Below are 20,417 nucleotides of genomic sequence, written 5' to 3'. Positions count from 1 at the left end.
ACTCTCTTTCTGGCTTTTTCTGCTTGCTCACTCTGATCAGAGATCCACTCTGGATCTATAGAAAGATCCACTGGGCAGGAACTAAGGGCAGCATCCAGCCAACAGCCTGCAGGAAACAAAATCCTGCCAACAACCACGGGCATGAGCTTGGAAGCAGATGCCCCCTCGTCAGCCTAGAACTGACTGCAGCCCCTGCCGACACCTTGAGTGGAGCCTGTGGGAGAGAGGCTCCCCTCGAGGGAGAAAAAGCTACCTCGTACCTGGGTCTCCTACCCACAGACCCTACCCTGAGGCAAGACGTGTATGGTTGTATTTTGCAGTTTTGGGGCGTTTTGTTGTGCCACAAGGACACGAGGTCCATGCCATGATTGCTCTGACTTACAACCGGGGAAACTGAGTTCTAGAGCAGGAAGCAGCACGTCCAGATTTTAGGAACCGCACCCCTCGCCACCAGGCACTCGCCAAGACTGTTTGGACGCTCCTCCTCCGCGACTTTCTGCCAAGGCCGAGCCCACTCCATTTGCTAGGGGCCGCGAGGATTAGCACGCCCTCTCATTACCAAGGAGCCCTCTTATCCCATAGAAAAATGGGGCCATAAATGATTTAGCACGCACGAGGAGGCAGAAGTGGAAATTGCTGCTGAAAACCAGCTCCTCTGTGAGCGGGGGTCGGGCCTTCCAGAACCGCTCACATCCTACAGCAATGAAGGGGTTGGGGAAGCCGACGATGGCTTCCCGATGTGGAGATCACTTTGAAACGCGGCGGCTGGTAGTTAAAGCCATTAGTCCCCCTCGGGCTTCAGGGTCAGCTACAAAGAAACTATTTTGTAAATTGTGCAAGAAGCCGGGATCTGCCAACCCCTGGGTTAGCCCAAACCGGCCGAGCAATTGCTTTTAACACTTCATTTCCTAAGTACACTAATACCTGGGCAGAGATGGAAAATACCCCCCTTCAGACACGGCGGGGCCTCTGCTCCCCACAGCTGCTGAGCCACAGCTGGCTCCGGCCTGGACGAAGGGCTTCCCTTTCAGGCCCAGAGTCGGGGGGCCCTGGCCGGTGCCCGGGGGAGGCCGCCCGGCAGCTCCGCTCAGTCGGAGGAAGTGGAGCCACGGCGAGGAGTGCGAGAGGAGGAGACTCGAACTCGTTACCTGGAACCTGGCTTCATCTTGACCTCGCAGGTGCTGGCGGCTGGGCCAGGAGACAGTGGGGCGGTCACGGGAAGCCTCCCGGGGGCACGGCTTTCTCTCTCCCTCGGCTGGCCCACCTGCACCAAGATCCTGGAGGTCCTCTTCTTTCCGTGACGGAGCTCGCTGGTGTGGAGAGCCAGTGTGTGGGGAGTGAGGAGGCGGCGGCTCTGGGTGTCGCCTCCCCCAAGTGGTGAAGACCCTGGGTTTGGGCGTCAGGCTATCAGACCCAACCTTTGGCTCTAAAATGGGAATAAACATACTGGTTCCCCCAGGAAGCTGTCATGAGGGGTCGGTGACAGGACACGTGCAAAGCATTCAGGGCTCATGGGGAATGATTCCCTCTAGAGTTGTGCGAAGGGGTGGCCCTGGCCTGTGACATAGTCTATTAGTTGGGGTTCTCCAGAAGAACAGAACTAATAGGAGAGATCTGTCAGATATAGACACAGAATATATCGAGATAAACACTAGATTCTATGATACTATCTATCTAGAGATTTATTTCTATGGCCTCTGTGATTGTGTGGGCTGGCAAGTCCAAAATGTGCAGAGCAGAGACCCAGGAAGAGCTGATGTTGCAGTCTGAAGGCAGCCTAGCGGCCCAAGACCTTCATCCTCAGGGGACCTCAGTCTTTTTCTCTTAAGAATTTCCACTGATCGGATGAAGTTTCCTGCAGCGTAGAGAGTAAGCTGCTTTACCCAAAGTCTACTGATTTAAATGTTAAGCACATCCAAAAAAAAAAAAAAAAAAAAAACCAACCAAAAAAATCCCACCAAACCCCTTCACAGCAACATCTAGCCTGGTGTTTGACTAAAAACAGGGTACTGTGGATTCGCCAAATTGATGCACAAATTAACCATCATACATAGTGAATGGTCAATAAATACAGTTTCTATTATTCTTTTGATGTAGTTACTGTGATTATCGTTGGTCTGTATATCCTTCCAGGTTCCTCCTCGTCTTGACATCAACCTCTGATTCGTAGCTGTCATTCACATTTTGGGAAAGGAAACAAAGAACCATAGCATTTTGTACACAAATGGAATCTCACGAGGGACCTACACGAAAACCTAGTTTTCTCAACTCTAGGACATGCTGTTGAGGTAAAAGTTGGGCCAATGTCTTCATACTTTCCCCACAGTAGCCTTTCCCAAATTAAAGCATAGGTTATACATAGCACGTACTTATGTTTTACATATATGTTCCAATAGCGAAGAGATACTGAGTACTTGCTACATGCCAATTGATGTTCTTTTTTTTTTTTTTCCAATTGATGTTCTAAATGCTTTAAAGGTATTCACACGTTGAATCCTCATGGCAACCAAATAACTTGGGATCCATTATCATCCCTCATGTCACTGAAGAAGAAAATGAGGCTGGGAAGTGTAGGCATCATGTCCAAGGCCAAGACAAGCCATTCCACCATGTTCTAGAGCCCATGGGTACTGACCACAGACTCACAACAGGCGAAGGTAAGTGCTAGAGTGAGGGAGCAGGAAACTGACACTGTCTGGAGGTGCTCACACTGTGTGGGAAGAAGGAAACTCTGGGGTGGTGGTGGGTTCTCCCTCATGTGCAGACATATCACTTGGGAAACCTGTTAAAAAGGCAGATTCTTAGGCCCTATCTCTAGAGATATTGATTAAACTTAGGTGTGTGCCCAGGGACCACACGGGAAGTCCCTGAAGTCTCCTTCCTTTGCCCTGGGTAAGTTGGGGCTCAGGAAGCTCCCATATGCACACCCATTCTGTGGTATTGTGAAGCTGAGCATTAAGCACTGAAGAAGCATCCTGGCCTGACAAGAAAGATGATAAACGTACTGATACCAAGTATTCCTATGAAGGGTTCATATAATGGCTTTTGTTCTAGAAGGCTGTCATAAGAGAGGTCCTATAATTCTTCAGGGCAGGTCAGAGATGTCCAAGTACAAGAGATACCCAGAATTCAGCACACCGTCTCTTTAGTGTCGTCAGACTTCTACATCCTAGGAAGTACATGTGAAAACAGAATTCTTGTCAAGTTCAAAAGTCTTTGGACCAAGACAGGAAGATATTCATGTATAAGAGCTGCATGCAAAATTGAATCAAACAGTTTGTTGCAGACTTTGGAACGTGGTTGAAAAAAATTAGGTACTGCACAGAATTCAAATCCAGGAACAGGGGCTGGGGGACACTCCTGTCTTGAGGGTCAAAGACATTAAAAGCCAGCGTGGCCCATTTGGGATTTGAACAATCATGTCAGCATCTGACCAATATCTCTGGTCCTTAAATATGCAGAGAAGGTACAGTAGGCAGAATCATGACCCCCAATGATAACCACGTCTCAATCTCCAAACATATCACAGGGGCTTACCTGACATGTCATTAGGGACTTTGCAGATAGGATCATGTTAAGGATCTCAAGATAAGAAAGATACTGTTGCTTATCTGGTGGGCCCAATGCAATAAAAAATGAAGCAAGTGAGTCAAAGTCAGAGAAGGTGTTATGCTGATGGAAGCAGAGGTCAGATAGGGAGAAAGAAATCTGAAAATGCTACTTTTCTTTTTTCTTTTTCTTGTTTTCTTTTTTAAGATTTATTTGTTTGAGAGAGTGTGAGCTCATGTGTGAGTGGAGGGGAGGTGGTGCAGAGGGAGGAGAGAGAGAATCTCAAGCCAACTTGGTGCTGAGCACATAGCCCCACACAGGGCTCATTCCTGTCACCCTGAGATCATGACCTGAGCTGAAACCAAGAGCCAGATCCTTAACTGAGCCACCCAGGTGCCCCTGAAAAGGCTACTTTTCAGTGCTACCACTGCTGGCTTCAAAGATGGAGGAGGGGCTGTGAGCCAAGGAGGGTAGATGGCCTCTAGAAGCTGGAAAGGCAAGGAAATTGATTCTCCCCTAGAACCTCCAGAAGGAACACAGCCCTACCGACCCATTTAAGATGTCTGACCTCCAGAACTATGAAGTAATACATTTATATTGTTTTTAAAAAATATTTTATTTAGAGAGAGAGTGTGTGCATGAGCAGGGCGAGGGGCAGAGGGAGAAGGAGAAGCAGACTCCTCGCTGAGCAGGGAGCCTGACATGCAGCCTGGGATCAGGACCTGAGCTGAAGGCAGATGCTTAACTGACTGAGCCACCCAGGCGCCCTTTCATAGTGTTTTAAACCTGGCCTGAGGAAATGTGTTACAGCGACAATAGGACATAAATACAAAAGGTTTCCCTAGTTGCAATGAGAAGAACCACCCTGGCTGTCTCCCGCTCTGGATCTTATGCTCAGTGGGAGTCTGGCTCTGCAGCAGCTGTACAATGCTCAACGTTTATGCATGCTAACAGTAGGACTTAAGATATAAAAATGCTTAAGGGAATCGGAATGATTGTATTAAGATTTTAGTGTTAGAAACATGTAAAAATTTGATAGCTTATATAATTGCCATGACTTTAAACATTTGAACTATGAGAATGGTAGCTTATGATGCCAATTTAAAATGTGTCATTGAGTACTTGATTTAAATTTATAATTTTAAGTTAAAGCCATATTAGATTAATTTTCCACTTTGGGATATATAAAAGAACTTTAAGGCCACTGATTTATGTACTATTTATATTATACATTTGCATTTATAAAACACTTAAATACGCAGAAAGATTTGCTTAAGTCGGATAATTGAAGGGCTTAAGACGGAAATAAATTTCATGCAATGTATAAATACCACATAAAATATTTGAAGGCTTTTAACTGACAAAGAAAAAGAGCCAACATTATTTAAAAGTTTTTAAAAAATTGCTAGAAACTAGGCTGAGAAATAATAGAATTTCTAAGCTGAACCCCAAAGATTAAGAACTAGGTTTTTGAACTTAAAATGCAATAGATTGAATATTATTTGTCTTTCCTACACACAAATACCATCTTGAACCATCTTGTGACATTCATACCAACAGCTTGTGAGGCATTGGATCCCAAGTCCTAAAAAAGTGCCACAATACCAGACACCCAGTAACATGTACATCTCCATGCAAAGTTACATTTTATCTTCTTCCCCATTATAACTGGATGCTTCTCTTTTTAAAAGTAGATTTTATTTATTGAGAGAGAGAGAGAGAGAAAGAGAGCATAAGCAGGGGGAGCAGGAGAGGGAGAAGCAGGGAGCCCGATGTGGGGTTTGATCCCAGGACCCTGAGATCATGACCTGAGAAGATGGCAGATGCTTAACTGACTGAGCCACCCAGGTGCCCCCTGGATGCCCCTCTTATAAGCACTTTGAATATTTGCTCCTTTGTCCTGATAGACTATCATTGTGACTAATAATGTTGTAAAATTAGCTGGATCACCTTCTGAACACAAAACATGTGCTTAGGGCTACAGCAAAAATGGTCTTTGAATTTCTTTGGGAAAAGAAATCCATATTTGATATTTTTAAAAGGGAGTCTTGGACAGCCCGGGTGGCTCAGTGGTTTAGCGCTGCCTTCATCCCAGGGCCTGATCCTGGAGACCCGAGATCGAGTCCCACGTCGGGCTCCCTGCATGGAGCCTGCTTCTCCCTCTGCCTGTGTCTCTGACTCTCTCTCTCTCTCTCTCTCTCTGTGTCTCTCATGGATGAATAAATAAAACTAAAAAAAAAAAAAAAGCATAAAATTAAAAAAAAATTAAACGGGAGTCTTCATGGAAAAAACAAAATTTATGGTCTGAGTGATTTTTAATTTTGAGGTACGTATCTGGGGAAGGTAGTAAAATCTTTGCAGGGCTTAGGGGCTCTGAAAGTCTTGTGCACCTCTTGCAGAATCACCTCTCAAATAAGCAGACAACATTGTAGGCTCAACAGTGCAATGACCTGGACTGGGGACCACACACCAGAGCAGGGCCTCTCCCGCCATCTGTTGGTGACAGGTGGAATTTCCCGCATCCACAGTGGTGGCAAGCTTTTATGGGGACCCTGCAGCTTTGTGTGTAGCTGCAACAGTTTATAAAGAAGGAATTTCTGGCCATTTTATTTAAAACAGCAACACAAGCACCCCAGGACACAGGGAACTCTCTTTTCTTCTTCCCCTTTTATTTCTCCCTCTGGTACTTACCATCCCACAAACTAGGTTTTCCTTGCTATTTATTACTTTTGTATCAGAAGAGAAAGAAAAAAATGGACACACGAAGGCCCAGAGAAGAGCATGTGTGAAAGCTCTGGCTTTGGGAGCTCTTGATGCTGAGGGAATGATATGATGGGTCACAATGGTATCTGGTGGCCATTGTGGAAAACAGGGTCAGATGTACTACTGGGAAACCATTGAGGAGTGGTTTAGTTGTGTCTTTGCTTATTTTCTTGTCCATCTGTCACCACTAAAAGGTAAGCTCCAAAGGACACAGATTTTTACAGGTTTTGTCCCATGCTGGTGGCAGAAGCTGCTCATTTGCCCATCAGCCATCGTTCCCTTCATCCTTTTAGTAACAGAATCCTCACTTCCCCGTAGCATTTGTTGGGTGTGTGGATGCGTGCTGGAGAGCATTTCCCAGCCTCTCTTGCAGCTAGATGAGGCCAGGCATCAAAGCAATTGCCAATAAGTGGGGAATAAAAATCATTCTTTAACTTCCAGGTCTTGCCTTATGACCTCAAGACGATTGTCTTCTTGCAGGCTAAACACAGCCATGATGAAGATGAGCCATTTTAGGCCACTATCTTTGAGAACGGCTAAGCCACAAAACAGAAGGAGCGCAAGTTCTCTGATAGAGCCCGAATAGAATCACCAGTGAGATCTGACTTCTGCATGGTGCGGAGAGAGAAATAAATATCCATGCTATTTTAGGATCTCATCCTTATAGCCTCTGTTACAAACGGAACCGTGCCTCTCCAAAATTCATATATTGAAGCCCTAACCCCTCATGTGGCTGTGTTTGGAGATATGACCTATAAGCGGGTAATTAAAGTCAAGTGAAGTCATAAGGGTGGGGCCCTAACCAACAGGACTGGTGGCCTCATAAGGAGAAACAGAGACACCAGAGATCTTGATCTCTCTTGTTCTCTCTCGCTCTGTTTCTCTCTCAGTGCTCACACCAAGGGAAGGCCAAGTGAAGACACAGTGAGAAGGCACATGTCTATGAGCCTTACCACCAACTTAGGCAGTACCTTGACGGATTCTCCAGAATTGTGAGAATAAATTTCTATGGTATAACCCACCCACTCTGTGGGATTTTGTTATGGCAGCCCACATGGACCTCTACAGCCGCCAGCCTGTACCCTCATGCCTAGAACACGCCCGGAAATTAGTAGATGTGCAACAATATTATTTGGGTAAATAAATGAATGAAAAGAATAGAAAGACAATATTTAATTTGCATAGTGCTATAAAAATGTAAAAGATGAACCGACTCTATTCATTCAGCCATCTAAGCTTTCATCTTCGTATCACCCTGGCTGTATTTGCAAGGAAACCTGGCCGCCGAACCCTGACCAGCGCCTTCTCTCCCACAGTCCGCCCCCAATCTATCCATTGTCAGCTCCTGTTAATTTTACCACCTCCATCACTCTATAATTTTCTACCATTACAACGGTCCCAACTCCATCCTGGGTCCTATTATCCCTTGTTTACTTTGTGATAATTGCTTCCAAACCACTCCCTCTCACCTCCCGTACTTGAACCTGTCACAGAGACTTCTAGTTGCCTCTTGCAAACTCACTTTGCCTTCTTTCATGGAAAGAGATCCTTCATTTTATTCAGTTTGGCAATTCTCTCTGAACCAACCCGGCTTCCCTCTTGTTCCTGCAGGCCAGGTGCCACGTGACTAAATTCTGGCCGAGGAGCTACAAGTAGAATTTGTTAAGTGAGGTTTCCAGGTTTTATTTTTTTAAAAAAGATTTTATTTATTTATTCATGAGAGACAGAGGGGGGGGGGGCAGAGACACAGGCAGAGGGAGAAGCAGGCTCCATGCAGGGAGCCCAACATGGTACTCGATCCCAGGACTCCAGGATCACACCCTGGGCCGAAGGTGATGCTAAACCGCTGAGCCACCCGGGCTGCCCTGGAAAACCTTTTTAAAAGAAAGATAGAGAGCTGGGACCAGGCCACATTTTGCCCTTTTCCTCCACTTTTTCCTTCTTGTTGTCTGAAACTTGGGAGTGACTGCTGGAGCCCTCGCAGCCATATTGAACTATGGAGGATTGAGGAGAGGAGATAGAGCAAGAAACTCTGTCCCTGATGATTTTGTAGAGCTGCCATGCCATTAAGTCCATAGAGTAGAAACTCCTGCCATATAAAATGAACAAATTAAGCCCCCAAACCCACTTTGAGCCTCCTGTTTTATTTGTTCATTTGTTCCCCATCACACAGAAAAGAGAGGAATGTCTCTTTCAGAATCACATCAACTGATTTGAATGATGCAAAAGCAGACCTTGGTGACAGTCCCCATCCCTTATTTATCTCTGGAGTGGCAACTGTAATTGATGGGATTAAGAAAATATGCCTTTCTTCTCAATACGGCAATTCTAAAAAATTAGAAATATTTTCATTCCTACTTGAATCAAGAGTCCAGAAACTATGTAAAATACAAATGGTTGGATGTGGTCATGGTATTTATTCATAGTATATTTTCACAATGTATTAATAAAGGAGAATAACACTTATTCATACACTGAGTATAACTTCTTCTGGAGCCCTCTGGAGTTTGTTTGGGGTTGGAGATTACTGCCAGGTTTTTTCTAATCTCCCTGGGTTGTGGAAGCAGGTAGGATTTCTCAAATTGAGTGCCTGCCATGGGTCATTGGCAATGACTTCCCTTCAATCAGGTTAGAAGGGCAGAAAGACACCGACTTCAACTTCCATTTTGGAAATAAGTAACAAGCAGTGGATTAACGGAAGATCAGAAAGACTCAGGCATCTTGTATTCCACAGTTTATGTCTTCTCACAAATGCTAATTACGGTAGCAGCCATGAACACTGGCAAGGTCTTAGGCTCATGTCCTGAAGAGAAGTCAAGTCACCAGCCAATGTATTTTAGCAAAAGGCAATCCTGATGACTAAGAACCGGTCCTGAACTTCTCCAGGTGTGCTGGGGGTGCGGAAGGTCACTCCATTTTGAGCATCCTCTGTCTTGCAACTGATAAACTTGGACACCACTTTAGAACATCTTGGCAAAGCGTTGAGAGGATCTCACTTTCTCAGTATCTCTCTATAATGAAGCTGCTTTGGAGTTTCCTCCATTTAACTTCAGAGAGATCAAGGCACCATGAACTGAAGCAAAGTATGAATAACAACAACAAAAAGAAGAGCAGAGTCCAACTCTCTTCCAAAACAGGCATGTCCAAAAATAAGGATAAACAGCTGGTCTATTTTTCCAAGTGATTCTGTCCATTGCAAATTGTCCTTCCATTCCTCCCTTTTATTAAAAATGTTTACATTTCTGAGTCTGATGATCATTTAAATATATACAATATACAGCACCAAGGCAGCAATTTTTTTTCCCAGAGATCACATGAAACTGAATAGATAGTTAACATAACTAATAGCTGGTACAATCTGTGACATCACTACGTTACTTATTGGCTGATACTTTCCTAGAATTGCCAAAACACACTTACACGACTCTTGTAGCACCTTGATGGCAGCTAGGTTGTTTTAAAAAAAAAACAAATTACAATTTTTAAACAGTAGCAATAAAATATTTACAGATAGAAAGTAAACAATAGTGTACCGTGATAATGAAGGATCACTTTTGTCATAGTACTACATATAATGTAGAGTACGTAAAATGCAGTGATCTGACTGCAAGGGACAAAATAATGCAAAAGGCAGTCATAATAGAATCATTTTACGTACAAAAATATTACATTACAATAAATAATTTCAAACATAAATATTAAACTTTACATCATTAGGATATTCCACATATATATACAAACACGTATATATATGTGTATATGTATACGTGTTTGTATATATATGTATATATGTGCATATGTACACACACACACTCATACAAGTCCTCATACACACACACACACACACACACACACACAAATTTAAGGTGGAGGTATTGCTTTACTATCCTTCATCCATCCTATAATGGCTTCCTCTTCAGAGCACCTGAAAATAAAGAAATCAAACAAGAAATGTAAACTGTCTGTCTCAAATTCCATACATAAGTCAAGACTAGGTAACCCACATATTTTTACATGTAGAATTTTTAAAAGGACACTTACTATTTTCTCTAGATTTTAAAAGCGATGTATGTTTGCTATAAGAAACATGGACATATCAGGGGAGTATAAAAAGAATAAAATAAAAATCTACTAGCCTGAAATCTCTCACATGAGATAATGCTCTTCAAATAATGGCACATTTCCTTCTAGTTTTCTTCTAGGCATACATGTAAATATTATGTATATATACTCACTCAAATTTTACTACACATAAACACATATAAAACTATTTTGCTCGATATAAAATATGTAAAATACATATAAAATGGGGATCTCTAGCAAATACCTGCTGCCTTTGCCTGCCTCCATTCCATTTCCTCTTTTCTGGTAACAAACTCCTTCTTTCTCTTCTAAATGAAACTGTCAATCACCTAACTCCAAGCGGGTACATGATCTCAGTCTCCTGGACATTGTGATTGGTTCAGAAGTGCCCATGTGACCAAAGAGAGCGTGAGTTCTAGTGCAGAATGGATGCTGGAGGTGAGCGTTTATCTGGGGTCGTGAGCTGCAAAGATGATGTAAGCCTAGAGCTGCCATGGAGCATGGAGGGGGAAGATGGTCTGCCTGAGAATGAAGGAAGCCTTGATAACTGATGGGAGAACAAAAGGGTCTTGACGAGTCCCTTTGAGCCTCTGGATCTACCTATGTCTGAAGCTAGCACACTGGTGGGATTTCTCAGTTTTTTAAGGCAGTACATTTTCTTTTCTTTTTTTTTTCCTGTTGCCTCTTGTAATGGAAACAATCGTAACTTAAGATCATAATTTTGAATATGGATGTTTGATTAAACAGCGAAATACTAATATGTAAATGTCAAGTAGGTACTCTTATGTCAGGATCTTGAAGAGCCCCACAAAAGAATGGGCTGCTGAACGTTTGAAGTGGTAGCAGGGGTAGCATGGGTTGGCTGAACTCATCCATCCTATCTGAGGGCACTGGGACAAGCGAGTGACCAATTCAGCCTGCTGCCCAGCAGAGGGAGCACTTGCCAGCATAATGTAGTTAGACCAGGCTCTGTCAAACCTTAACACGCAGGACTCTCTTGTGGATTTGTTCAAATACAGATTCTGATTTTGTACGTCTCGGGTAGGGCCTGAGATTTTGCATCCCAAAAGGTGCCCAGAGGATACTGATCATGGTAACCTTTGGATGACACCGTGAGTCACAAGTATGTGGAACAGGGCATTAATGGAAAGCTGGCTTTGGGGTAGGGCACTGATGGGTCCTGCCAAAGGCATCTACCGTGACCTTAAGCAAAGCTACTTAACCATGTGAGCCTCAGCTTCTATCTGTAAAATGAGGATAACAGCCCCATCTTGTGGCTTTATTGCGTGGATTCAATGAAATAATGCCACAAAGTGCTCAGCATGGTGCCTGACACATAGTCAGAGCTCACTGAAGGTCATTAATGTTACTGTTGCAATGCTCTCGGGCAGTATCTCGAAAGTGAATCCATAAGTCACTTGAATCAGAATTCCCTGTATCAGAAATACAGATTGTTAGATGTGTCAGAGACCTAAGGACCTCTAGAGATGGGGTCCAGGGAGTATCTCTAATAACTACTGTAGAGGAACCTGATGTAGAAAGCTCAGGGACCTCACATCCAAGGGTGGAGAAGAGAGGACCTCAATCACGTGATGGCAGATGAGCAGGAGAGAAAAATAGTAGTGAGTCACTTTCAAGAGGCTTCATACTCAACTTTCTGGGGGCAACTGACCTGCCTACATATGCTACTCAGTAGTGTACAGAAAGAACAGCAAAGAGAGAGAAAAAGAGAGAGAAATGTGGGACTTACTTACCTTAACTATAAAATTCGAACCTCCAGGCCAGTGCCAGAGGACGGAGTACATTTTCCACAGTAACCACCACATTTTCCTATGACCCGGGTACCGTCCTGCAAGAAAATGCATTGCTCTTAGACTATCCACTTGCCTAGTGTTTCCAGGGCTGACACTGGCTTTGGAGAAATCTTTCTTGCATGCACAGGAGGTAGGCCTTCTGGACAGAAGCAGAGCCCAACATCCTCACGTGTTTTTAAAACAGGGTCTGACAAACAACGGTCTGTGGGCCCAATTCAGTCTGCCACCTGTTTCTTTCTGGCCCATAAATCAAGAACAATGTTTACATTTTTAAATGGTTGAGAAGAAGCAAACCAAGAATAATATTTCCTGACATGTGAAAATTATATGAAATTCAAATTTCGGTAGCCATAATAAAGTTTTCTTGGAACACGGCCACGTTCATTCATTCATTTAATGTCTACGCCTGCTTTCAGGCTCCAACAGCAGGATGAGTAGTGGTGACAGCTCTCATTGCTTTACACTGCTAGTCAGCACACTGCAAATCACGGTGACACAGTTGTAACTTGGCAGTATTTTGAATGCTGTGCGTATTGCCATATCATAACATTTTGTTTTATTTTATTTTATTTTTTATTACCAGTGTATACCATCATGTCACAACAAGAAAACAAAAGTGACTTTGAATGTTGCTCTTTTAAGGTACCTTGGCATGTGAACTATTCTGTTATCAAATTTAGATGACAAAGCACTGTGTTTCTTTTGCAATGACACCACAGCTACACTAGAAGAACACAACATATGCCAATGCTACTAACCTCAGCCTCAGCACACATTCCCAATTCACAAGGAAAGCAATGGTCATAAATTCAGAAAATTTAAAATTGAAGATCTCTCCATAGTGTAATTTCTTCCTAACAATAAAACTAAAACCAAGTGAAAATAAACAATGAAACTGACTACGTTTCCAAGTGGCTAATATGTTAGTTAGCCAAGCAGGAAAACAGTTTACCCCATGGTGACTTAATCACATCTTGTTTTATCATAACAGCCGAGCAAACGTGTCCAGAAAAAATAAATTGTTTAAGACTATTATCCTTTTGGTAGGAATAGTTTGCTTGAGAAGTTAATGACATTGAAAGCAACATCAATAGTCAATGAAAACACAAAGCAAATACTCTTGGGTGGGTTTTTTTTTTTTTTTTTTTTTTTTTTACTCTTGATGAGTTGATAGATGGGCATTATCAATATTACTCAGTCATTTATTTAAGGAGGTGATGTGGAGTCTGAAGTGAGTAAAGAATTAGCTTCTGTGAATAGTCTGTTGCAGAATAAGTTTAGGCAAGAAGATTTCAGAGAGGCTGAGAAAACTAGCACAGGATAACGGAAGTGGAATCTACCAAGATGTGTTGACAACTGACAGTGGTAAAAAATACGTAGAAGCAGAGAAAGCTTTAGTTGGCCAAATTTACAAAGCTCATAAAAATGTAAGATGTTTGAAGCCTGTCATTATTCATTGTATTATCCATCAGTAGGCACCCTGATGGTGTTACAAAACATCTATCAGGTGTTACAGAACCAGTAATATCAACGGGAACATCTTTTGCTATCGTAAACTTATCCATCATTGGTTTTATAAACTTTTTTTTAATCAGATATAGAAGCTGAATACCCTGACTCATGCTACCATCCAGCAGTTTGATACCTTAGCATAAAGTTTCACTGTGAACTTTTGAGCTCAGGGCTGGGATTAAAATTTTTCTGAATGAGAACTGCTCTCAGTCACTGTAACTGGACACTCACTGGCTTTGGACATTAGCTTTTGCTATGTATTTGACAATATTTCTTAGAGAATTGATCTTAAATTTCAAGGCAAGACTTCTACATACAGGGATCCCTGGGTGGCGCAGCGGTTTAGCGCCTGCCTTTGGCCCAGGGCGCGATCCTGGAGACCCGGGATCGAGTCCCACGTCGGGCTCCCGGTGCATGGAGCCTGCTTCTCCCTCTGCCTGTGTCTCTGCCTCTCTCTCTCTCTCTCTCTGTGTGTGTGTGACTATCATAAATAAATAAAAAATTTAGAAAAAAAAAGACTTCTACATACAGGCACAACTTATACTGTGGTAATGTTATTTTAATGTCAATTAACATTGTTCCAATCATAAGTAATGTGAAGTTGCTTTATGTACTTTCCATTCTATTGAAAGTTAAAACAAGCTACATCTCATGCCACATAAATTTTTGGTGGATATATTTTCTGAGCCTGAGCTGCTGATCCAGCAGCATCTTTTAGACTTTGATGTAAGTGCAAATAAAATACCATACTTCAAAATCCATTTAACAAGGCAGTCAGGGAGCTGCCGTCTTGCCTTCAATAGCAATTCCTTAATCTGCAATGTAATGACATGCTAAGGGATGGATATCAAGAGAAAACTCTAACAGAATACTAGAAATGCTTGCCAAGGCATGAATATTCTCAATTAAAATTATATGGTTATGGCCTACTCAGTGTTTATGTAAAAAATATTTATAAAGATGAAATACAGAAAATCTCATCTCTGATCAGCCTTAATAAACACTTATAACCAATTTTTATAATAGAGAATTAAGCAAAATATTCAGCTAATTAAGTAAAATATTATCCCCCCCACTAGTCTATTCTTCTCATTGGTAAGAATGTATGACCAAAAAATTGAACTCAATTATTATTTTTAAAATTGAATCAATAAAAATTTTGTGCAAATTTCTTTCTACTTTTGTCATATAAATACATATATAATATTATTGATTTTGCCTCCTGGTGGCAAAGTTTAAAATGTTTAGAAATCGGGCAGCCCCAGGTGGCTCAGTGGTTTAGCGCCGCCTTCAGCCCAGGGCGTGATCTTGGAGACCCAGGATCGAGTCCCACATCAGGCTCCCTGCATGGAGCCTACTCCTCCCTCTACCTGTGTCTCTGCCTCTCTCTTTCTGCATGTGTGTGTCATAAATAAATAAAATCTTTAAAAAAAATAAAATAAAATGTTTAGAAATCAATATAAATTATTTGTTTTTTTTACAGAAGAAGTTTGCTGGCCCCCAGTCTATCCCTTCTGCCTCTCCAGATTCATCTTGTGGTTGTCTAGATACCATCCTTTCCCTCTACCCCACCCCCTGTCTGCAGTTCTTTCAGTTGTTCTTCCAACATGCCCCTTGTAACACAGGGCCTTTGCACCATGTCCCTCTCCCCTCTGTGTGCACTGGACCACCCTATCTTTTGACTATTCAATTCTTCAGAACCCAGCCCAGGGCCCACTTCCTCTCAGATACCTTTTTCTCCAGTTACCTGCCGCATAGCATCCTATAAAACTGAGTAATTATTTCTTTATATCTATTTTCCTGCCACAATGTAATCCCCATAATAGTAAAGCCAATGTCTTTTTCAGTTCCAAGGTCCCTAGAACCCAAGTGTATGGCTCAAAGTGATACTAAATACACATTACACATCTGTTAAATAAATGAATGAATGAGTGAATGAGTGAATGAGAGGCTGAAGCTGATGTACGTTCTTCTTTTTGACCTGCGATTCAAATTGCTTGGCTCTTTCCCCTAACACTTGACCATGCTGCAAAGAACTGTTTCCCGAACTGTGACATTGTGTTGCACTGTGTAAATTTACCATGTCACATTAGCCACCCTCCACCCCTCTATTCCTGCACAACGTTTGGCATTTTTGATGTTTCACATTTTCCATGATTGGGAAAAACACTGTGATGAAGCCTATTTGTGCCTGCATTTCAGGATATCTTTGGGCTACATTCTCAGAACTGGGTCAAAGGCATGAAGATTTGCTTTCTGTGGCCAAACTACGAAAGTTTCTTGCAAATAATGGATCATCTCATTTAAAAAGAAAAAAAAAAAGTGTTGCCAATTTAACAAGTTAAGAGAACAAGATAGTTTCTCTTTGAAAAATTTGCTTCCTTTGATTATTAATGATATTGAGTTGGAAGAGTGATTTCCAAGAGCCTAATTGGTCCTGCATTTATGGGCTCATATTAATTCTGAAGCCAGTCTGACACCACCAACTGGATCTGATGCCAGACCAGCCTTCTAGCTGTTAGGAACTTTCTCCCCAGGCTGAAGCCCTGGTCTGCAGGCCTTGAGAATGTTGACGTGCTGGAATGTCTTCTGTTGCATCCAAACTCATGCTTTATCCACGCTCTCTCCTGACCCAGCCGTGGAGAGAACCCGGGGTCAGACTGCCTGCGGTTCATACCACATTTTCAAATAACCTAAGCCTCAATCTCCTGGTGCGTCTGTAAAATGGGGATGAGATTTGTCTCCTCTCAGAGGTATGCTGTAAATGCAAGAGTGTATGTAAATTGCTTAGCAGACTAGTTGGCCTAATGTACATGCTCAAAAAAATATTAGCTATTATTATCATAAAAGTCATTTTTATGCGTGGATCTTCATCATAGCCTGTTCTCAAGGAGATGAGGGAAAGTCTGGGTAATTATAAAGTTGCTGATAATGGCTTTGCAATGTTCATGCTATTTCACTAATTGGGACGCTGTTAATTTGATTTAGATAAAGTCGGAGCTAAAACTTATCATTTTTACTACAGAGTATAAAGAAAAAAACATACTAAGAAAATGATTAGCATAAACATGATTGTCATGGAAACAGTGCCTACTTTAGAGAAAAAGGTATATTTTCTGGTATCTTAGGAGGACTCACTAGCATACAGTGAAACACTAATTATAAATCATTTTTATTTCTTCATTAGAGCAAGCTCTCTGAAAATCTCCTTCAAATGAATATTCTGTTAGCTTAGTTTGAGCTATTACATATAATTAAAATGAGTGACTCTGCTCCATTATGAATAGTTTATATTTCACACTCTTCACTATTTTTTTCTGGTTCTCTCCGTTAATATGACCAAGGGAGGTAGGATCATGTGATTTAGAAAAGTTAGCAAATCTTTCATTGAAGTCTTTATTTACATCTCATATCCTGGGCACATCTGGGGGTGAGGGTGCATGGAATGTCATTGGCAGAGGAGCTCGGTATTTCAACGTTTTCTCTCTGATCTCAAGTCTGGGCCATGGTCCCCTTTCCATCTGTCTGTCACTCACAAGCAGAGTAGGAACTCATGATTTCCTGAGCACAGCAGGTGAAGCTAAAGCATCCCTGGGCCATGGGGGTGTCCCACCTGCCTCATTCCCAGGTGGAGTGGGGGGGGTCACAGGGACAGAATCTACATGGTGCTTTGGGCGCCAGCCAGATCCAGACTCAGCCTTGGCTCAGGCCATAGTTCTTGGTCTTTCCACATTTCCATCTCAAGCCAGCCTATTTCCTTCATCCCCTTGGTCAGCTTCTAAAACCTTCCGGCAAGCCTAAGGGCCAGGGAAGGGTGATAACATTAAGAGCTAACACCGGTCCTGTGCCTGGTATCTGCCCAGGGACAAGCAAACAGCTTTTGGCTCCTATTAGGCGTATGCCCTACAAGAACCCAGAGATAAGGGGCACCAGGATCCTCACTTTATGGATGAAGAAACCACACCCCATGCCCCAAGAAGTAAAATAACTTGCTCCAGAGCTGGAAGTGCAGGAGCAGGCAATCCTACTTCAGAGTCTGAGAGCTGAATCTCTGTACTCTGCAGCCAAGGTGAGCTTTCCCTTCAGCACCCAGGGCTGCCCGCGGGTGGCCGGGAACTGAGATTCCTGCACCAAAGCAGCATCACGTGCTTATCCTCCACTGCCCCCCTTCTCAAACTCCCTTTCAAGATTTGATGAGAATGCTGGGAAAATGGGGTTTAATGCATGTAATTTGCGCAATAAGTAGTAGCTATTTCAATTATAAAAGTAATCATTTTTATTAGTGAAAAATGGGAGAAACGTCTTTCCATTACCCACGGGGAGCCACAGTCAACCTGACAATGAGACTTATTTTTACCAGTCTCTTCCTGATGATGAGACAGTGTCCCTGCTCACCAGGTGGTTCTGGTGATGCAATTTTATCCTGGATGACTAAAGTTGCCCCGCAGTTCTGCTTGGGGAATGCATTTTTTGCCAACCAGGTTTGGAGAATTGAGGTTTTCAGTACACCTTTTCCCCTGTAGCTTCCAGCAGAAAAGGGAAGAAAAGTAAGGAATGATGATTTGAGGCTGAATCAAAGCAGGGCCACTTGGAGAGGAGAGGATGATGGCTGGCCAGGGTGTGTGTGCCACGGAGGACCGGGGGCAACACTGTGGTAGGTGATGGTGGGAGCGGGACATTACACAGTCCTGCAAACTGTGTCCCATTACACAGAACACTGGTTAGTTGATGAAATTAAAAGGTACAACTTTGAAAAGAGGGTTCTGGAGTTGGCTTAACAGGTCAGTGGTTCTCAAAATGTGGCCCCAGGTCAGGGGCAATAGCACCACCCAGAAAATTGTTGGAAATGTACATTTTGGGCTCTTCCTGAGGCTGGCTGTGGTTTTCTTTGTTGGTTGGCTTTGGGGGGGGGGGGATGGACAGAGGGAGAGGGAGAGGGAATCCTAAGGAGACTCTGGACCCACTGCAGAGCCGGAAGTGGGGCTCAATCTCACCACCCTGAGATCAGGAGCTCAGGAGCTGAGCTGAAATCGAATCGGATGCTCCAGTCGGATGCTTAACTGACTGAGCCACCCAGGTGCCCTGAGGCTGGTTGTGCCCTGCAGATGACGAGCCCTGCAGGTGATGCTGACACACACTCTGGTTTGAGACCCGCTGATTTAGGGGAACACTGGTTTGAGTAAACACTGGCTTCCTTCTTGTACGCTTTATTCCAACCTTCAATACACTAATGCCTACTGCGCCTCTTCAAGAAGGAAACAAAATATACCATTTTTTTTTTTTTGCCAAATGTCTTTGGCCAGGAAGGCCCATTTTCATGGAGCATCCTCAGGGGATGCTGCTCTGAGAACCACACAGCAGGTGAGGCAGACAGAGCAGCATTTGTCAGGGCTGCCAAGAGCTACAGACGGCTCTGACCTGGCTCCCTGGGATTCATAAGGAGTGCTCGACAGACCCTGGAGATTAATTTTAAGCTCAGGCTCTCTGAGCTGTCATGTAACACCGAGATTTAAAAAAAAAAGAAAAATGCTGGCAGGCAATTGTCAAACCAACTCCCTCCAGCAAAGGCTAACCTCTCAAAACCTTGGGAAACCGGCAACGGATCTTTATGGAGTAGTGACCATTCTCTCCAGAAGGTGGCACTCCCTGCTGTAATAATTTTTAGTTTTTGGACAAAAAATCTCAAAGTTGGTGTGGGCTAACAGGACTGAAACTTCTGTTCCATGGTTTACCTAGACGTTTTCCTACAGAATCATGTTTCATGTCTGACCATTTTGGACAGTTAATTTTTTTTTTTTTTTGTTCCTCTGAGCCACTGAACCCTAAGATGTGGATGCTGATGGGTAGTGGCAGAGAAGAACATTCTAATTTGGGATCATTTTCTAAAACACATGTGCTGTCAGCTATCTTTATTCCTTTCAGTGCAAAGGAAAACATTTAATGATTTACGAGCAATCGATACGGCCGTTTAGTGAATCAGATTTGAGGTGGTTGATTGGCTTAGAGAAAAAAGGGAGTATGATCGTTTTTATTCATAGACAAATTTAACCCTGGCAGCTTAAACAAAAGGGGGGGGGGCGCTCGGGAAGCTCTGAGATTTCCCTAGGGAAGTCACAATTGGATGTTTCTTCCTTGGCGGGGGGGGGGGGGGGGGGGGGGCAGCTTGACTTGCTTCTATTACGATTTTGGTAAGGTTTAGCACATAAAAATACAGGACACCGAGTTACATATGAATTTCAAATAAATAATTTTTTGGAGTAAATATGTCCCATGCAATGTTTAAGACAAGCTCATAGTAAAAAACAAAATCATTGCTTTTTCATTTCAGATTCCAACTTAACTGGGCATCCTGCGTTTGACCTGGAAACCCTATTTTGCAATAATAGCTGCTTCCCCAGGGCTCGGCTTCTTTTTCCTTCTCTCCCCCACATTTCTGAGGAGACCCCGGGGTAGGAGTCACGGCTGAAGCAGGACTTGGGACCATAGGCCATACCCATTCATTTCTCATTTGTCCACAGGTCAGGTTTCTGCCCCAGGTTCTCAGAAAGAAGTTCTGAGGGAAGGCTGCTAACAGGCAGCAGTTTCTGGGCTGGCTACGAGAGAATTGCCCAGGGAGTTTAAAAATCTGCCCATCTCAGAGGTTTCCCATCCGGTAAACCAGGCTGGGGCCGGGGCACCTGCATTTCACGCTTTTGC

The 20,417-nt window shown here is 43.1% G+C and overlaps 1 protein-coding gene across 5 annotated transcripts in view; it reads right to left on the bottom strand.

Annotated features, from left to right (window-relative positions):
- Positions 1–8,709: 8,709 nt before the first annotated feature.
- ADAMTS9 (ADAM metallopeptidase with thrombospondin type 1 motif 9) overlaps positions 8,710–20,417 on the bottom strand; it is a 160,240-nt gene continuing 148,532 nt past the window's right edge. For all 5 annotated transcript variants that reach the window (XM_025456476.3, XM_025456479.3, XM_025456478.3 and 2 more), the window contains 2 exons: positions 12,150–12,244; positions 8,710–10,237 (listed from right to left, as the gene is read on the bottom strand). In XM_025456476.3, the coding sequence (XP_025312261.1) occupies positions 12,155–12,244 (90 nt within the window). In that variant the 3' untranslated portion in view covers positions 8,710–10,237; positions 12,150–12,154. The remainder of the gene's footprint in view (positions 10,238–12,149; positions 12,245–20,417) is intronic.

This window comes from Canis lupus, chromosome 20 (genome assembly GCF_003254725.2).
Source record: "Canis lupus dingo isolate Sandy chromosome 20, ASM325472v2, whole genome shotgun sequence".
NCBI lineage: Eukaryota > Metazoa > Chordata > Mammalia > Carnivora > Canidae > Canis > Canis lupus.
The sequence above is the reverse complement of the archived record's forward strand: the minus strand, read 5'-3'. Positions and strand labels throughout refer to the sequence as shown.